General features: G+C 39.2%; 1 protein-coding gene across 2 annotated transcripts; it reads left to right on the top strand.

The window, feature by feature from the left end:
• Nucleotides 1-177: 177 nt before the first annotated feature.
• Nucleotides 178-15,923, top strand: dhrs12la (dehydrogenase/reductase 12-like a). Of its 2 annotated transcripts, none has more exons than XM_087850755.1 (10): nt 178-354; nt 1,926-2,059; nt 5,748-5,830; nt 5,943-6,038; nt 6,123-6,204; nt 6,302-6,363; nt 7,728-7,832; nt 8,766-8,856; nt 8,985-9,119; nt 14,971-15,923. In XM_087850755.1, the coding sequence occupies exons 1-10, from the start codon at nt 209-211 to the stop codon at nt 15,084-15,086; spliced, it is 1,050 nt and encodes a 349-aa protein (XP_087706881.1). In that variant the 5' UTR covers nt 178-208; the 3' UTR covers nt 15,087-15,923. The 2 variants fall into 2 exon arrangements, with proteins under 2 accessions (XP_087706881.1, XP_087706882.1); XM_087850756.1 differs by having other exon boundaries at nt 253-354; nt 8,982-9,119.
• The last annotated feature ends 1,786 nt before the right edge of the window (nt 15,924-17,709 follow it).

Genomic DNA, 17,709 nt, shown 5'->3' with positions numbered 1-17,709 from the left:
CACTCCGACCTACAATATAAAGTGCCTTGAAATAATTATTATTGTGGTTTTGTGTAAATAACATTGAATTGAAATTTTAATATTTTATGTTGAGTATTTCACTCGAGGCCTCTTACTGTCTTCCGGTTGGGGGGAGGAAGTTTTTAGTATAGTAAAGCGTTACTGTCCGCTGGTGTAATGTCTTAGTGCTGCCGCTGGGCGGCCGCTAATGTTTATTCACGAGCTACACGTGGTTTTGGTCCACGGTAAAAGCTGGAGAAGTGAGCGGCGCACAGCGAGAGGCTTCCAGAGCAGCAACATGTCTCTGTACCGCAACTCCGCCTGGTTCCTGAAGGGAGTGACTGAGTTCACCAGGTAAGACATTTGTCCTGTTGTGTGTGCGCTGTGGGAGCCGGAGAGAGTCTGACTGTCCTGCTGTGCATCCTCAGTAGTGTGTGTGTTTGTGTGGAGGATCAGCACTCAACTAAAAACTTTTCTTATAACTGAATGACTGAAAGTTGATGGTAAACTATTTATAGCGAGCTTATTATAATCAACTTAAATGTGAATAAAACCATTTTACTTAACTAAAATAAAAATGAAAACCAGACCTTTGAAAGCATTCAAACTATCTAAAGTTTAATATAGTAAAATTTGGTATCACAAACTGCCTGATGAGGGTTTGATGGACGTTTTTATTGAGGCTTTGGTGCTTTTGTGTCGACTGTTTTCAAAAAGTTCTGTTTATATTGTAATATCTAAATTGATTTGACTAACCCTTACCTCTGACATTTGGTGTAAAAACAAATTCATAAAGACTAAAACTAACACTGAAACTAATAAAAAAAATAATCAAAATCAAGCATTTTCTAACAATACAAAGTAAACTGAAACAAAAAAAACACTCTGGAAGTTAACTGAAACTAAACTGAATTAAAAAAGAACTAAAAATAAAAACTAATAAGAAAATAAAAACTATAATAACTCAAAACCATAGTGACAGTAAGAAACGCCCACTGAAAGCAGTGTAAAGTATGAATAGATTAGGGGGTGGCTGCTGCTAAATGCTTCCTAATGTTAACGTGAATGTACATTTCTGTGAATTAACTGTAAGTGTTACAGCACACTATGTATTACTATGTTACAGTATTATCTTAATGATCAATTTTGATGTTTGACATTTGAAAGTGTGAAAACGAGGCTGCAAACTTTAGTCGTGGTTTATGATCACAGATGGAAGGTTTTAGCAACAGACCCCTGAACATCACAGATTTGTGAATCAGTGTACACTTTATACTGACTAAGCAAGAGGTTTGTAGGACCATAACTCAGTTTTTGAACGATAACAGGGCTCTAAGAGCTTTATCAGTCTTATGTGATCTAATGCAACCCCGAGATGCCTTTCCTCATCAGTACACAGCAAGCCAAGTGTTTTGAAGAGGTGCTTTCGTGATTGTTTCCCTTCTCTCCTTTGTTCTGTGTTATCTTATTCTCCTTGAGAGCTGCCCGACAACCCGCTCTGACCCTGCACTAATAGCTCTCTGCATGACACCAGCGAACAGAGCAGGCATTTAACCTCAGTAATTCTCTCTCTGCCTGTCCCCTTTATGCCCCACTTTGACCGCCCTTAACAATGCCATCTAAGACAATGGGGGGAATTGAGGTCCTTGGTGGCACACACGCTTAGACACACGCATACTCATAAATGACTGTTGTTGTCACCGCCATCATTCTCATCCCAAACCTCTCCTTGACAGAGACGATGCCAGGCACACGCTTTCCTTCATTGTATCTGTACAGTAAAGCTGTGAGGACATTTACAGTCAGCAGGATGATCTCAAACACTCACCCCTCGAACACAGAGGCAGAGCTAAATCTGATGGCAGCAGCAAATAAGCAGGCAGCTGGTATATATATGAAATGCTGCAGGTGTTGATGTTTTACAGGAATGCCTTCTTATCAGCGTCTAAGCGGTTTGTGGAGAAGGACCTGGAGGTGTCTGTGGCTGGACGTTCCTTTATGATAACAGGAGCCAACAGTGGCATCGGAAAAGCCACTGCCATGGCCATCGCCAAGAGAGGTACCACACCTACGACCCTGTTTGTCTACAAATCAGCCCAAACATGGCAGACAGGAAAGCAACACATAGTAAAATCGCTGAGAGAAAGAAGCAACATGCATGTCCATATGGATCTGTGAATTCATAAAAGGCCCAACTCCACATTTTTTAAAAATTCCAATTCCAACGCTAAAAAACACTCAAAAACTCAAGTTTTTTTTGTAGTTTTACAACACACAAAAGTTAAAATGTAAATAAAAATAAAATGTAATGGTTTGCAAATCTCATAAATACAGATGTTAAACATTTAAAGATCAGTTGTTTAAACTGATGCATAATTTTAAGATAAATACGATTTTGAATTTGATGGCAGCCACACGCCACATAAAAGTCGATTGTCACAGTGTAGTGATTGTGTTTTCTTTTCATGATGCTCCAAATGTTTCAGCTGGGGAAAGGTCTGAAAGCTCAGCACCCTCACTCTACTACTATAAAGCCATGCTGTTGTAATAGTATGCAGTTTAACATAGTGAAGCTGAAATATGCAAGGCTTTCACTGAAAAAGACATTGTCTGGGTAAGAACTTAAACCTCCAGTGAGCTGTAGACATAGACAGTGATTTCTCGAAGTGTTCCTGATCCACTGATATCCACGAAAGAATGAAGTCTGTTTTTAATGCAGTCCTTTGGGGCCTGAGGATTAACATCCAATAATAATTTTATGTCTTGTCTTTTGTGCAGAGAATCCAATTACTTTTTTCAAGTAACAAGTAAAGTAAGTGATTACTGTTCCAAAAAAGTAATTAGATTACTGTTACTTTCCCGTAAGCACGCTGCGTTACTAAACCGTGATATTGTTTGGGAGAGTGTCTCGTGACAATGACGTACAAGCGTGCAAGTCCATGGCAGCAACAGACGTGTGTAGACCAACAATGGATAATATGGAGTGCGGGAGAGAGTACAACCATGCAGCGTTTAAAGCTTGAAAGTACTGACATTACTTTGAATTTGATTCTGTAAAAAGTGACAAAAACATTAGCGTCTGGTTTAAACTCTGCGTGGGAAGAAAACTTCTTTCTACAGTGAGAAATTAAACTAATCTGAGAAAGCACCTAGCACAGTGCCAAGGGAATGCGAAATTCACAAAGAAACCCCCGGATCCTCCCACTGACATGACCGCTGCAGCACCGGACAAACCTCCACCCGACCCACTCCTCCTAAACAGGTGAAAAAAGACTTAAGGGTGACAGGACTTGGTGCTGCTGAATCTTGATTGATTATATTTATTTTTTGCTGTTTTACTTGCATCTATTTGAAAGAGTGAGTGTAAACACACACAAAAAAATTATTTTATATGCTGGAATATGCAGAAAATAGGTTTAAAGGTTAAAGAATTTCTTCAAGTCAAAGACAGTTGCATATAATTTAATTTTTGCTTGATGCAATGTGCATAAAGTTAAACGATTAAAACTAATAAAATATGTTTTAAAAAGAGACTTTTTCATTTGATTCAATTTTATATGATGGATTCTGCAGAAAAAACAGAATTAGGCTGAAAGGTCTATTGCTTTATTACGTATTCAGGTTGTGTATAATAAAGTAACTAATTACTTTTGAAAATAAGTAATCAGTAAAGTAACAGGATTACTTTCTTGGAGAAGTAATCATAGGGTGACCATATTTTGATTTCCAAAAAAGAGGACACTTTAAACAACAGCCTTTGAATGAAAACAAACACTGTTGTGACAGTGATGTGCACTGTCTTGTTGGTATATGTATGATTTCTATACATTTTACATCAGATAAAAACTTTGGTTGTAAGATTCAGATAATTATTTTTTAAAAGCTAGACATTTTAAATGAGAATAAGAAAGAAAAGTATTTCTTTGAGCCCCCCTTTCCCTACCTGCCCCCCTGGCAAAACTTTGCTAGATCCGCCCCTGCACAGTTTCCAGCTGTCAGCTACTTAGAAAAGGATCCTGGTGTTATTTGTCTCTCAGAAACAGTTCATAACTTCCCTTCAACTCATTCATGCCACCTTAAAGGTAAACCTGTTTCTCCATCACCTGTTCAGCTCTGATGATTCAGTAAGGACATCTCCTGGTTTCATCTTCATGTTTCCCTCTCACCACATATCCAAACCGATATCATATCACTATCAGTAACATCATAGCACCCACCCAGCTGTATAGAAACTCTGTTGTGCTAGCTAGTACGCAGTACGAGTTATTGTAACTGACTGTATAATGTCAGCACAACGAAAATAAACTACACCTAAACTTGGTTTATATCTGACCCAGATAGACTGCAGGTCATAACTTCTTACCTGAAGTTCAGTTCACCTGACACTCGGACCGGCGGCCGCCTTGGGTCTCTCCTCGTCCTGCCTCTGATCTCCCTCATCCACCTGCTGGCCTCCACCACTTGTTAATTTTACTGAATCTGTGGAAGCTCCGCGATGCCACCACCATCCAACTGAGTTATTTTTACACACCGGCTAGCATCTGGCCAATCCACCACCTTTCATTGTTTATACCGTTACAAAACAACAACAACAAAACCATCGGCCGTAAAAACAAAAAAATCACCATCGGCCCACCGCGCAAATGCCCGACGGCCAGTCCAGCTATGGTCGGTACGAGAGAAATTTCTTTTGCAGTTGGTCTGAAGAGATGCACTTGCGCTTTGGGATCTTTTAAACATCATTAGGGGCGTTGGTGCGCGCTCTGTCCCGTCTGTGAGCGCAGAACAAGCGCTCACAAAGCAGCAGTTTCGGGGATGACGTCACACACATGGGTCCTCTGAATACAGGAAAATAAAATACATTTTTATGAATCTCAAAAATCCCCCCGGAAGCCCCGGACAGAACGTGAAAAGTGGACATATCCGGGGAAAAGGGGACGGTTGGTCACCCTAAGTAATCAGTAATTACTATATTCAAGTAACTTGACCAACACTGCTTTTGTTGACAGAGATCTCGCTCTCCAGTTCATTGAATCTTTTTATGATATCATGTACTGGAGATGAATAGATAGTTAACTTTAGAATTTTATGTTGAGGAAAATAATTCTCAAATTTTTCCTCAATTTTCAGACAGTTTTTTCCAGATTGGTGAACTCTACTTCAGAGTAATCGCGTCTCTAAGATGCTCTTTTTTCATACCTAATCATGTAACAACCTGTTGCCAAGTAACAGGTGCTAAAAACAGTCCAGCTGTTTTTAGTACCTGTTACTGTTCCAGCCGTTTGCTGCGCTCTCCTAACTTTTTTAGGGGACTGTTGCTGTCATTAATTCAAAATGAGGAAATATTTTTTTTGTCTTAAATTTCTGGAAGTGGGGTTGTATATGAGCGGCTAATAATAAAACAAAGTACATTCACAATCGAGTAATCTCTCAAGTGCAGGTTTTAAGGAAGCAAACAGTTCCAAAATAGTGGCCACAAAGCACATTGATGCTCCTTATAAGACTTTTATAATAATAATAATAATAATGGATTGCATTTATATAGCGCTTTTCTAGACACTCAAAGTGCTTTACAATTCCACTATTCATTCACTCTCACATTCTCACACTTTATATTTAAAGATTGTAGTATTCATTCCATTTTTCAGGAAAATGTTGATTTTAAGGTCCTTCTTTATCTTGTTATTGTATTCAACTGCTTATTTCCATTGCTAGTACCGTGATTTATGTTATGATCTTTGCCACAGGTGGAACGATCCACATGGTGTGCAGGAATAAGGACAAAGCTGAGGAGGCAAGGGCTGATATTGTCAAGGAGACTGGAAATAAAGTACAGTGTGACCCTCTTTTCATCAACAAGATAGACTTGCACAAACAACCTTCAGTTTTACACCAGAGTTGACATTGATACTCATTCTGCTAAATGTCTGGTGTCATTACAGGAGGTCTATGTTCATATCCTCGACCTGTCTGAGACCAAGAAGGTCTGGGAGTTTGCTGAGGGCTTTAAGAGGAAGTACAAGTCTCTCAATGTACTGGTGAGCAACATATTAGTCTTGGGGGGGGGGGGGGGGGTCCTGGCAACTGCGACCACTGAATGATCATATATTGATATGTTTTAGATCAATAATGCGGGTGCCATCATGAGCCAGAGGGATCTGAATGCAGAGGGGCTTGAGAAAAGCTTTGCTATTAATGTCCTGGGTGAGTCAAAGATCAGACAAGAGGTATGAAGACCAGTCTGATGAAAGGGAAAAATGGAAGATAGTTAATTTGTACTTCAATGTTTGGTCTTCTTCAGGGGTTTACATTCTCACCAAGAGTCTCATTCCACTGCTGGAGAAGAGTGTGGACCCCAGAGTGGTGAGTCTGATCATTCAACCCATGTTCACTGTCAGTCCACATAAAGTATTCACTCCAAAACTCTTGAGTCACCACCCCTTTCTTAATATTTTGCTTGGAAAATGGGACATAGGTAGGTGATTTATTGAACCTTGTGCCAGAATACATCCTAATAAAGTATATAAGGCCTCAGTTGTGCAAAATTCTAACAAGCTGGAAAGTTGGTATTTGATATGACTGCCTTTGTTCTCGGACTCAGCCTGAATGCTCTTTGGCAAGCTCTCTTTTAATTTCTTTAAGTAGTTTTCAGCAATAGTTCTCCAGGTTTCTTAAAGGACATTCAAAGCTCTTCTTTGTTTTACTGTCTGTCAATATAATCCCACCCTGAAACATCAGCCTTTTCCCTCAGTTTCCCTTCTTTAAGAATGGCTTTTTGACAGTCAGTGAGACCACCTCTGATGAGGCTTCAGTGAACTGAAGGCCCAGATGCATTCGTCAGGTCCTGTATCAGACCTTTTCTAGATTATTTTCTCCTGTTTCCTAAAGACATGACTTAATATACTGCTTTACATCTTTTAGGCCTGTCACTTCTTTTGTCCTCTACTTGTCTAGCTTCCTCAGTTCTTTAAGGACACGCTGGACACTTGTACTTTTTTGTAGATTCAATTAAAAAATGCAAACATTATTTTTTTTAATTGACAAGCTGCTCAAAAGATGCAATTTAAAATCATTCTGTTCAACAACATTGGTTCATCCCTTGTGTTATTTGCATTTTTTTGCTTGAAAGATTCATATTTCACTGTTTAGTGGCTTAACAAACAACAACAAAAACACTCCTCTAAAAATGCTCATCTACAAAGCCTAGAGTGAAAATGTGTGGAAAAGTAGCCAATGTCCAAAGAAAAACTTCAGAATGCTGGAGAACTTGTGCTCAAGACCACTTTTCAAAATGACAGGAAATGTCTCGGTCCCTGTAAGCAAAACAAAAAGAAATGAGGAGTGTCTCAAGAGTTTTGCACAGTATTGTATATTGTTTTCAGAAACAGTCAGTAAAATATGAGGCTCTGGCCAACATAACTGGACAGTGTAATAATCAGGTAATGAGTCTGAGCTGTTGCATGAGGGCTATTTAATAGGTGAACACGGATTCGCACAAGTAAACATTGCAATAACACAATGACGAATAAAATACTAGATCGGCAACACTTAATGCAGGTTTAAATGCAGTGGTAGTGATAATAGAGGATTTGGGATAAGTGTGGTTTATTTAGGTTTCTGTATTTGTGATCTGGTTTCAGTACTTTTTTGCTCACTAAACAAAGCATTAAGAGCTGTAACATTGGGTTTTAGGAAACTTTTTTAAGTGTGAATTCCCATGTGTTCAGATCACAGTGTCATCAGGTGGGATGCTGGTGCAGAAGCTCAGGACAGGAAACCTGCAGTCTGAGAGAGGCCGCTACGACGGCACCATGGTCTACGCCCAGCACAAAGTAAGGCCTGAACTGGAAGCATCTGCTCGTCACAATTGACAAGACTGGTCAGGTTTAACGCCCTTCAGCTGTCTGAGTTCTCCAGGAACCGAGCAAGTTTGAGAAGTTTGAAAATGAGTGAAAACAAGAAGAGTATAATTAGTCTTCTGGTCATTGTATGCTGATCTATGTATCAGAATATGACAATTTTAAGCACAGTCTTTAATCAGATATTGAAAGAACATATTTATCTTTGGTATAGCTGACAGATGATTAAGTGATGATTTATGAATAGATTTAGGATCCACATTATATCAGTGGTTTAAAAATTTATTTCACTTTTAGCTTACTGCTATGTCCAAACGAGAGACACCCTAAATTGAAATTATTAGCTGATGAAGAGAAAATTAGCTGAACACTATTATTTGATTAGTTGTGTCATTTTTAAGCAATGATCCTCCACGGTTTGCTCATCTTCCTAGGTTTATATGTGTATTGGTTAAATCTATATATTTCTCCACTTTCTATCACAATCTGAAGCCTCTCTGTTCACTCACTCAGTGGACACAGCAGTGAGAGAGAGCTTTTCCTGTGGCAGGAGAGCAAGACACCATTGTGAAGTGTTATCAAGAGCTGCTGAATCTAAAGTCTTTGAGTTGGAAGGTAAAGTAAAATGAGTTGATCACTGCTAAGGAGATGAGTCTCGTCACGGTGAGAGGGTATATATTATGAAGAGGTAAACTTGCCTTCCAGAATTCAAAACTGAAAACTTACCCAGTGAGCAAACGTCTGGGTTCAGCCCTGATTGGCAGTTAGATCTTTGACTTAAAAGTATCACCTGCAGTGTTAAAGGTTTGGTTCATCACATGACAAAGACGGGCGTTCACAGTTGATCATTGAGGTACACGGTTCATGCTAGATGCACTCAGACGTGCTTGATGATGTGTGTTCCAGAGGCAGCAGGTGGTGATGACAGAGCAGCTGGCAAAAACTCACACTAACATCCACTTCTCCGTCATGCATCCTGGCTGGGTGGATACTCCAGGTACCACTCACTCACATAAAGTAACATCCGAAAGCTTACACAATTTACAAAAGCATTAGATGTATTCCATCTGTGTGCGTATTTAAGTTGATTTGCTCTCTGTTACCTGTGTGTGTGTTTCCCAGCAGTGGCCAATGCTATGCCAGACTTTCATCAATCCATGAAGGACAGCCTGCGGACCCCAGAGCAGGGCGCCGACACAGTGGTGTGGCTGTCTGTCTCTGAGGCTGCTGTCAAAAACCCCAGTGGACGTTTCTATCAGGGTATGTTTTACAATGCAAAATTCTTTTTTCCCCTTAATATCAACAAAAAAATCCAAAATAAATGATCAAGATTTCCATTTCCATTTCCAAATTGGTAAGACAGAGAGAATAGCACAGCTGAATTGTGTATTGAACAGTAGTGAGATGAATGTGCTGCATGGATGTGGATTTGGCCTGTGTCCATTGCAGCTGGAGGGGACTGCTTTGGTGCCAGATACCACCAAGGAGCACTCACACACAGATGCACTTTTTCATACGCACACTCACAAAATGTCCCTTGCGGCCTTGAAGAGAAAGGTTGTTGTCTGACAGCACTCTTCAAACTAGACATACATAAATGCAGTCACTTATAATAATAATTTCATCATAATAAAACCAAAAGTGACAGCAACTTGCTGTAACAACTGGAAGAAAGCCATAGATGGCTCTAATTTTTTAAAATTGTAATTAATTTAATTGGATTACTGCAACTCCCTTTTAATACGGCATGGCCAAGGCACTTTGCCATGCCTGCAACTGGTGCAAAATGCTGCAGCACAGTTTTTAAATGGTAAAAGAAAATTTGAGCATATTACTCCAGTTCTGGCCTCCTTACACTGGCTTCCAATTGAATTTAGGATCTATTTTAAAATTATTTTACAGCTATCTTTTTTAAAATACTGGTCTCGCACCTGTATATTTGTCCAATCTGCTGAAGCCCTATGTCCCTCCTTATTAACTCCGGACAGCTGAGTAGCTGTTGCTCTGAGTCCCTAAATCATGGCTAAAACTTAGAGGAGCATTCTCTACTGTCAAGTCAAGTCAAGTCATCTTTATTTATATAGCACATTTAAAAGACATCAAGTGTCGGCCAAAGTGCTGAACAGAAGGATAATGTGGCCCTGAATGTGGCCCTGAAGCTTTGAAATGCTTGTCCTCTTCACATTAGGCAATCTACTTCAGTGCTGGTCTTTAAATCCAGGTTAAAAACTAATTTTTATTTGCTGACTATGGCCTCAGTGGGTAACTGACACTGTGTTGTTTTTAAAGTGCTATGTAAATAAGTTATGGTATGGTAACAACTGCCTGCTTGAGCTTTTGCCACCTCATATACTTTGAAATTCAGACATATTTGAGGTGTTGGTGTACGTGTTGGCGCTGCTTTTGTGGTGACCTACAGCAGGCGTTTATTGTGTTTTCTAACTTTGTGGGGGGAGTTTTGTTGTTTTTTTAAATTTTTTTTTTTTTTTAAGCTTTGTTTTTAACCTTGTTTTTAACTTGTGAGTGAACGGATTGTTTCCCTGATTTGTTTCTCATGTGTCTTTTTCCAAGATGGAGATTTTCTACCCTTTGTTCAGTCTCACAAACAATTACTTACACACAGGCACTCTGGATCCTCCTAACTTTATTTTTTATGTGATTCTAACTATTGTAATCTTAAGAAATCACTGAAAAAATTCTTTCAATATGTCACCTGTCCTACAAGGCATAATAAAACGCTGGATTTGTGTTACGGACCAACTAAGGGGATATATAAGTCTGTGGCTGGACCGACAGTAGGTTCTTCAGATCACAACATTGTTTAACTCCTCCCTGCTTATAGACCTGTGATTAAGAGGGAGATGGTCTGTGTGAAGCGGTCAAAAGTCTGAACAAAAGACAGTTCTCTTGCCCTTTGCTGGTGTTTTGATTGCACTGACTGCTCCTTGTTTCAATAGAGCTCTTCTGACTTGGATGAACTTACTGATGTGGTGTGTAGCTACATTCCTTTTTGTAAAGACTCTGTGATTCCATCTAGAGAATTTAAGAGAGAGACTTTAACAAATAACAAACCGTGGCTCTCCAAAGAAGTCAAGGATCTGATTCTTAAAAGGAAAATTGCTTTTAATGAGGTTGACGTTTCCCCTGTGAGGATATTGAGGAAGGAGGTGAAGGTTGTAATAAAGAAGCCTAAGATGAGGTACAAAAATAAGATTGAGGCAGAACTCAGTAGTAATAACCTTAAGAGAGCTTGGTATGGTATGGAAACCATGACAGGGCTACAAACGAAGGGTAGCTGTAACATTTGCTTAGATGGGTTTACCTCCAACAAGCATTTGGCAGATAGTTAGTACTTAATCTTCGTTTTGAGAATCTTGATCGTTCTATGCAAACGAGTACACTAAGAGAAAGGACTGCCATTCTCACATCATTTTGTATTGATGAGAGGGGTGTAGCTAATCTCTTTAGACACACAAAGAGTAAGAGTCCTGGACCTGACAACATCTGTGGACAGGTACTGAAAACTTGTGCTGATCAGTTGAGTGTGATTTTTTGTATCACATTTTTTCTCTTTCTTTAGAGTTACAGACAGTATCTAAGATTTGGAAACATGCTGTCATTGTTCCAGCTGCTAAGGGCAGTTCCCCTATGGTACTGAATGATTTTAGACCTGTGACTCTGACTTCTTTAGTGATGAAGACCTTTCAATGTCAGCTGAACATCACCTTGACCCCTTCCAGTTCGCCTATAATGCAGGAAGAGGCATGGGGGATGCTGTTGTCACACTCCTGCATTTCTTGTATAAGCATCTTGAGGACCCTAACACTCATTCAAGATTATTATTTGTTGACTTTTCATTTGCATTCAACACAATTCAGCCCTCCTAACTTGCCGATAGGCTTTATAATCATTTTAAGCTTGACCATAGTCTGATCAGTTGGATACTAGACTTTTTGACTAATAGGTCATGGATTGTGACCTATTTGACTGTAGCCACTACAGTTTGGGACTGTAGCCACTACAGTCCCAAACTTTTGAGTTGCCACATGGGGCAGCCTCAAGGATCTGCTCTTTACTGTTGACTATAGAATATCAATGATAGCAGAACAATTAAGATTGTGATATATGTACAGTAAAATATATTTTTGCTGACATGGCTCTATTCTGGGACTTCTCCACTCATGCATGCATGGAGAGACTAAGGTGGGAGGAGCAGCACATAAACCACAGCACAGAACATATGACCAGGAAATTATGCTTAATTTCCTGCTGTGGCTGACAGGGTGAAGGTGGGTTACAAAGTGGCTTGCAGGTTTGCTGCACCTGTGGGCTGGCTAAATCGGTTTTAACGCCTTTCCCAATGTAATAGTTGCCCTTTGGATGTTTAGAAGAGTATCAACTGGCACAGGCAATGACGTTAGCTCACTGTCAATGATTATGGCTGAGCCTGCCTGAACCAATGTTATGACTGATGGTCAGTAAAAGCTTCTTTTTAGTAGAGCAGATTTCTTTGCAGGAATGTTCCAAACTATTTCACAGTACAAAATAATCTGTTTTCCCACAATTTGTTTTAATGTCAAGTTTTGAGCACACGCATTCTGTAGACATAGAACATGAAAACTTGATGGTTTTTAAGTTTTGTTTTTTGTTTTTTTCTGTTGTTATTTCAATTATATTTGCATGTTTGAAATAAAATTATATCTATCTATCTATCTATCTATCTATCTATCTATCTTAATCTTTTTTCTCCTCTGTGCACACAAACACATGCACTGCTACTACTATACCTATTCCCTCTGCTCTCTGATCATTAAAATTCATTTGACTCACAGCTGTCATAAAAGCATGTTGTCACACTATGGCTATGTAGCTGGTCATATAAAAATGACTTAATTCCTTCATTCTGTTCATTGACGCCATAGTGGACCACTAAGATTTTATATAGTATGTAGTATATAACTTATTTTTTTTATTTATTAATTTCTGGGTTTGTTCGATTTTGTTTTTTTGCACTACATTAGATAACATCAAAATAGCATTGTGGAAAAATAACAATGTTGCCATTTTTGTTATTTGTATGTTGTAATCTTTATGAAAAAACTAAAAAACACCTCTTAATCTTTTGAGTTTGGTGTATGGCGGGGTGCTGTGGACACCCAAGTTTGTGATTGTGTAGAATTTTTAAATTAATACCATGGTTCATCTACTGAAAATCTCAGTGAACTTGACTTCAAGGTCAGAGGTCACATTTTCTGAAAATCAGAGGAGTTCCACATTTATAATGTATGTTAATGTATGTCTACTAGGAGGCTAAACAGTAGCAATGTATTTATAAAGAATTACAAACAAAAATTATTACACAATTTATTTATTGATAGATTTCCTAATTGAAAATTGAAGTGATCATTATTGGAGCAGTTTAATTAATTTTTGCAGTGTAATTTGCTGTTAATATCCTTTTTCAACCCCAGTTTGTGTTTTTGTCACTTTTGCCCGGGGTCAAAAAAGCAATGCTGGAGATTGCTTCTGTGTTCTCTTTTAGTGTCAATACACGGGAACCTGATAGAGAGGCCAGGGTTGAAAAAGGGATGCCAGAGAACCTCCGAGGGTGTTATCCGCTAGTTTGCATCCAAGGCCAACATCTGTTTAATAAGGGTGACAAATAAATGATGGCCATTTTCAGGTCCTCTTCCAACCTTCATTATCTGTTCGAGGTCATCAAGACATTTACATTTTAAATGTCGAGTCTCCAGGGATTGATATCCAGTCTCGTACTGAAATTGTTGGTCGCGCTTAAATGTCCAGCGCTGTTTGTTGTAGCTGTCTTCAATGAAATAGTCATCAGTGTAGATGCCAGAGTCAAGAATATGATCTTTCGGCCTCATGTATCCATGAGGGCATCATTTGATGGATTGACTGCAATGGCATTCATCTATTCTATGGGACACATTTCCATGCCATTCCAATGATTTATCCCAATGTCACGTCTCACATTCAGCTTGTCAGCCTCTAATTGAGTCTCTGTGATAAGAAGCGCAGAGTGCAGACAGAGGAGGAGCAATCAATCTCTCCTCTGTGGTCACAAGTGTAAATGTTTAGATGTATAGCCATGTTACTTCCCATGTTAACTTGCACATCCATTAGAAGGAGCCAGCAGGTCTATAGACTCCCTCTGACCTGTTGGGCTTTTATCAGTGGGAGACTCTGCACCTGGACTCACATGTTTGTGTGCGTAGGTGTGATGAGTATTGATCAGTTCACAAGTGAGGGGAAAATTGTGCATTTTCTCTATTACAGAGTGCAAACTTTGATTTGTTTTACAGAATTATGGGTGTATATCCAAGTGTGACTTCCTTTGTGATTGTTTTTATGTCACAGGTCAGAACTGGGAGACACTAGAAGGTCGATGGGATCGTGACATAACCACCACAACCGTCTCCCAACACACACATGCGTACACACACACTCCTCTCTCCCATAAGGAATGCCATTTTTCAGTCTGATCCTGACTTTCCTGTTTGAATTAGAGGTGCAAACATCAGTCTACTGTGATAAATTGTGGATCAAGGATCAAGGCGACTGTAATAGTGTAAATTAATGAAGAAACAAAGAGAAGCACAACAAATGAGAGCGGAAAAAAATCCCAATGAAGTCAACATTGTATTTTGGCTGCTACAAAGAAGCTGAATGTGAAGCAGAAACAAAGGGATGGATGGATTTTAGCTTGAGTCAAAGAAGAGCAAGGCATGGGGGCATTAAGAGTGTCTGGAGGCCACACTTATCTCTTTCTGTGAGAGGAATGTGTGGACTCACAGAGAGAAAATTAAGGTGTGCATTTAAGGAGAAGCATGAACAAATCAATGAACAGTTTAACACCACTAGTCAAAGGGGTGCAGGATACCTTTAGGGTAAGACCAGACTGGCGTTTGGATATGTGCTGACTTTCCACAACAGGTTATACGAAGGCTGATTTAATTTCATATTCCCCCTGATAAACAATTGAAATCAGTTTTCTTTGACATGAAAATAAAACCATTGGTTAGACAACACAACAGTTTTTGTAAGTGCAACCCATCATGTTAACATCAGTGTGTGTGTGTGTTTGCAACAGACCGGAAGATGGTGTCCACCCACCTGCCTTTGGCCTGGACCCACAGCTCCCCTCTGGAGGAACAAAAGTTAATGTCTGTACTGGAGGATTTAGCCAAGACGTTTCAGTCACACTAAGTAGGCAGGAGACAAGTACAACACTAACGCAACAAGTTTACACCGACTGAGGCTGGGCTCAGATTTCTTTCTTTTTTTAAAACAAAACAGATAAAGTTCCCCAGGTGATGGAGTAAGAATGACTCTTTGGTGCTCATTTAAAGTGGCAGTGCTATCTGTAGCCGCTAGTTTTGAGTAGGAGTGTGAGTGCCAAGATGTGTTTGGGAATCCCAGCCTCATAATGCGAAACTAAAGTCACAGATGATGAAGGGATTAGCGAGATTTGTAATGCTTTACTACTTACATAAAGAAGCTTTTTTATGTTTTTCGGACTTTATGAGAACTAAACATTTTATTGTAGAAGTGTTTGATAGTGATGCCTTTATAAGTGAGGTATTGTGTCGATTTGGAGATCCCTCATAAAGCACAGACAGCACAACCTGTCACTGAGACTTTATTAAAGTTGTCGATCAGATGGGAATCTGATGGGACCAAAGTCACACACGACCAGCCACGGGTTCAGTGTCCTGCTTGTGTTCTGATGACTTACAAACGTAAGCATGTGTGTTTGAAAGCTCTGTAAGTAACCTGTGTATTTGCTTTACTGTAGTGCAGTTTTTGTAATGTTCAGGCTGAACCCAGACTGGTATTGTGCTGTACTCTTTATGAGCTTAGACACACAGTGCAGCAGCATCACTTGACACATGCAATAAAATCTGTAGATTTATATTTGGTGATATCTGCCGAGCACCTTTAAAAAAAAACAAAAAAACCCCCAAACAAACAGTGTTTTACTTACTGTGACTGCACTTGACTTTCTTGTAAATGCTTGCTTGAATAAAGAACAGCAGTGCTCGTTTTGTGTGAGTTTGTTCAACAGTTCTTACAAGTGGAAAGAAAAATACCCAACAACCCACAGTCAAAGAAAGATATCAAATATTTTATTGGGCATCATATTTTTTCTCTCTGTGCTCTGGCCAGAGGGGACAGAGAGACCAAAGTCAGCTCCGTATTGTCAACAGTATTTCAAAATACAGTTATCTGGAGATATTAACATCTTGTCTGGAACAGCAAGTGTCTTTTACAAGCAGTTGAAAGAGGAAAAAGTCAAGACAGAAATCAGCTTACAGAGTTTGATGTTATGGGCAGTGGTGTTGTGAAATATGAGTCACGTTTTACATGTTAAAGTGGCCTCTCGTCCATTTTAGTGTTTGCTGAACTAAAAACAACAAAAACGACTCCCGTTCAAGACTGTGAAAGAAAAGGAACTAAGACATTAACCACAGGACAGAAAAAAAAAAACAGCTTGCTTCTGGCACTGGCAGACAATGTTGAAGATCTACTTTGTTCGCCATTTCTGCAAACAAAGAATCCAGGAGTTTCTCATTATCTGCTGTGCCTCTGACAGAAGACATGATAAGAATTAATGACTGGAGGAGACTTTAATGAAAGGAGAGCACTGACTCCTAATTGTACAGCAGCAGTGCTATCAACCATCAACCCTGTTGATCCCTAATGAATCATGGTGGTGTGTTTCTTTTCCCCTAACAATACTTTGGGGTAGGACTGAAAGAACAGTCTGCCAACACTGACCAACTGCTCATCAACCAGTTACAGTTGCCCATTTCAGATACCACAGAGGCTCAGATAACAACAACAGCCTTGGAAATAAGTGAATACACGTTTAAGCTGCACTGAGACTATCACATTAATAACGACTCAATTACAAGCAGAAAAACCCCTAAGGCTGAAAAAAAGGAAACCAGTTCTTCAAATGGTTACTTGAGGCAGGCTCTGTCCTCACAGACCCCCGTGTAGGAATGGACAACTTTACAGCAGAAATAAACACGTTCATTACTGGTTTCAAGAAATGGTTTGGGTCTCTATAGCTATTTTCTGCAGTTGTGACAAAAGTTAGGGTTTTTTAGGTTAGGGTAGATTTTCTTCAGCACCCCCCCCCCCCCCCCTTTTTTTTTTTTTTTTTTGTTTAAATTACATTTGGGCATAAAGTTTGGATTATACTGTCAGCAATGTGCCAGTGTTGTTCACTTTTCTTTCTAGTGTGAAAGTAAAATAAATAAATCAGTGGCCCTGAGAGGTCAAAAGGCACAGCAACCTAAGAAAACACCGGAAAAGCAAAAAACACTGCAAAAGCACACAAAATACAACAGAAGAAACAAAAAAAACCATGCAAAAAGGTAAAAAAAAAAAAAAAAAAATCAATAGAAAACCAACCTCAAAAAACAACAGAAACGCAACAAAAGTATTTTTGGGGAGACGGACCAGCTCTGGAGGTGACAAACTAACAGTAAACAGCTAAAAGCAAACATGCATCTATAGCATTTTATGAATATTAAAACACATACTACCCCTCATCTTTTTCCTCAGGTCACAGATAAACCCTTTGTTTCTTTTAAGCGTCTTTCAGAACAAACCTTTTATTCCGCAGCAGTTCCGTCACAATACTGTGTCCCTAAAAACATTTCGTTTTTGTTCAGTTTTGTGAGATTCCCCCCCCCCCCCCCAAAAAAAAAAAAACTTCCATTGACTTTTGTGTGATTTTTAAATTTTTCTATTGGTCCTAAATGTCAAATAGACATTTTATTATTTGCTGGTGTTTTCTTAAGTATATGTTTTTGACCTC

Source organism: Neolamprologus brichardi, chromosome 14, assembly GCF_056152115.1.
Source record: "Neolamprologus brichardi isolate AB-2024 chromosome 14, ASM5615211v1, whole genome shotgun sequence".
Taxonomy (NCBI): domain Eukaryota; kingdom Metazoa; phylum Chordata; class Actinopteri; order Cichliformes; family Cichlidae; genus Neolamprologus; species Neolamprologus brichardi.
This window is presented reverse-complemented; position numbering and strand designations above follow the sequence as displayed.

Coding starts and splice junctions, on each gene's coding strand:
- dhrs12la (XM_087850755.1), top strand. CDS start 209: ATGTTTATTCACGAGCTACACGTGGTTTTGGTCCACGGTAAAAGCTGG. Junction 5,831..5,942: donor TCAAGGAGACTGGAAATAAA/GTACAGTGTGAC, acceptor GTGTCATTACAG/GAGGTCTATGTTCATATCCT. Junction 6,205..6,301: donor CTTTGCTATTAATGTCCTGG/GTGAGTCAAAGA, acceptor GGTCTTCTTCAG/GGGTTTACATTCTCACCAAG.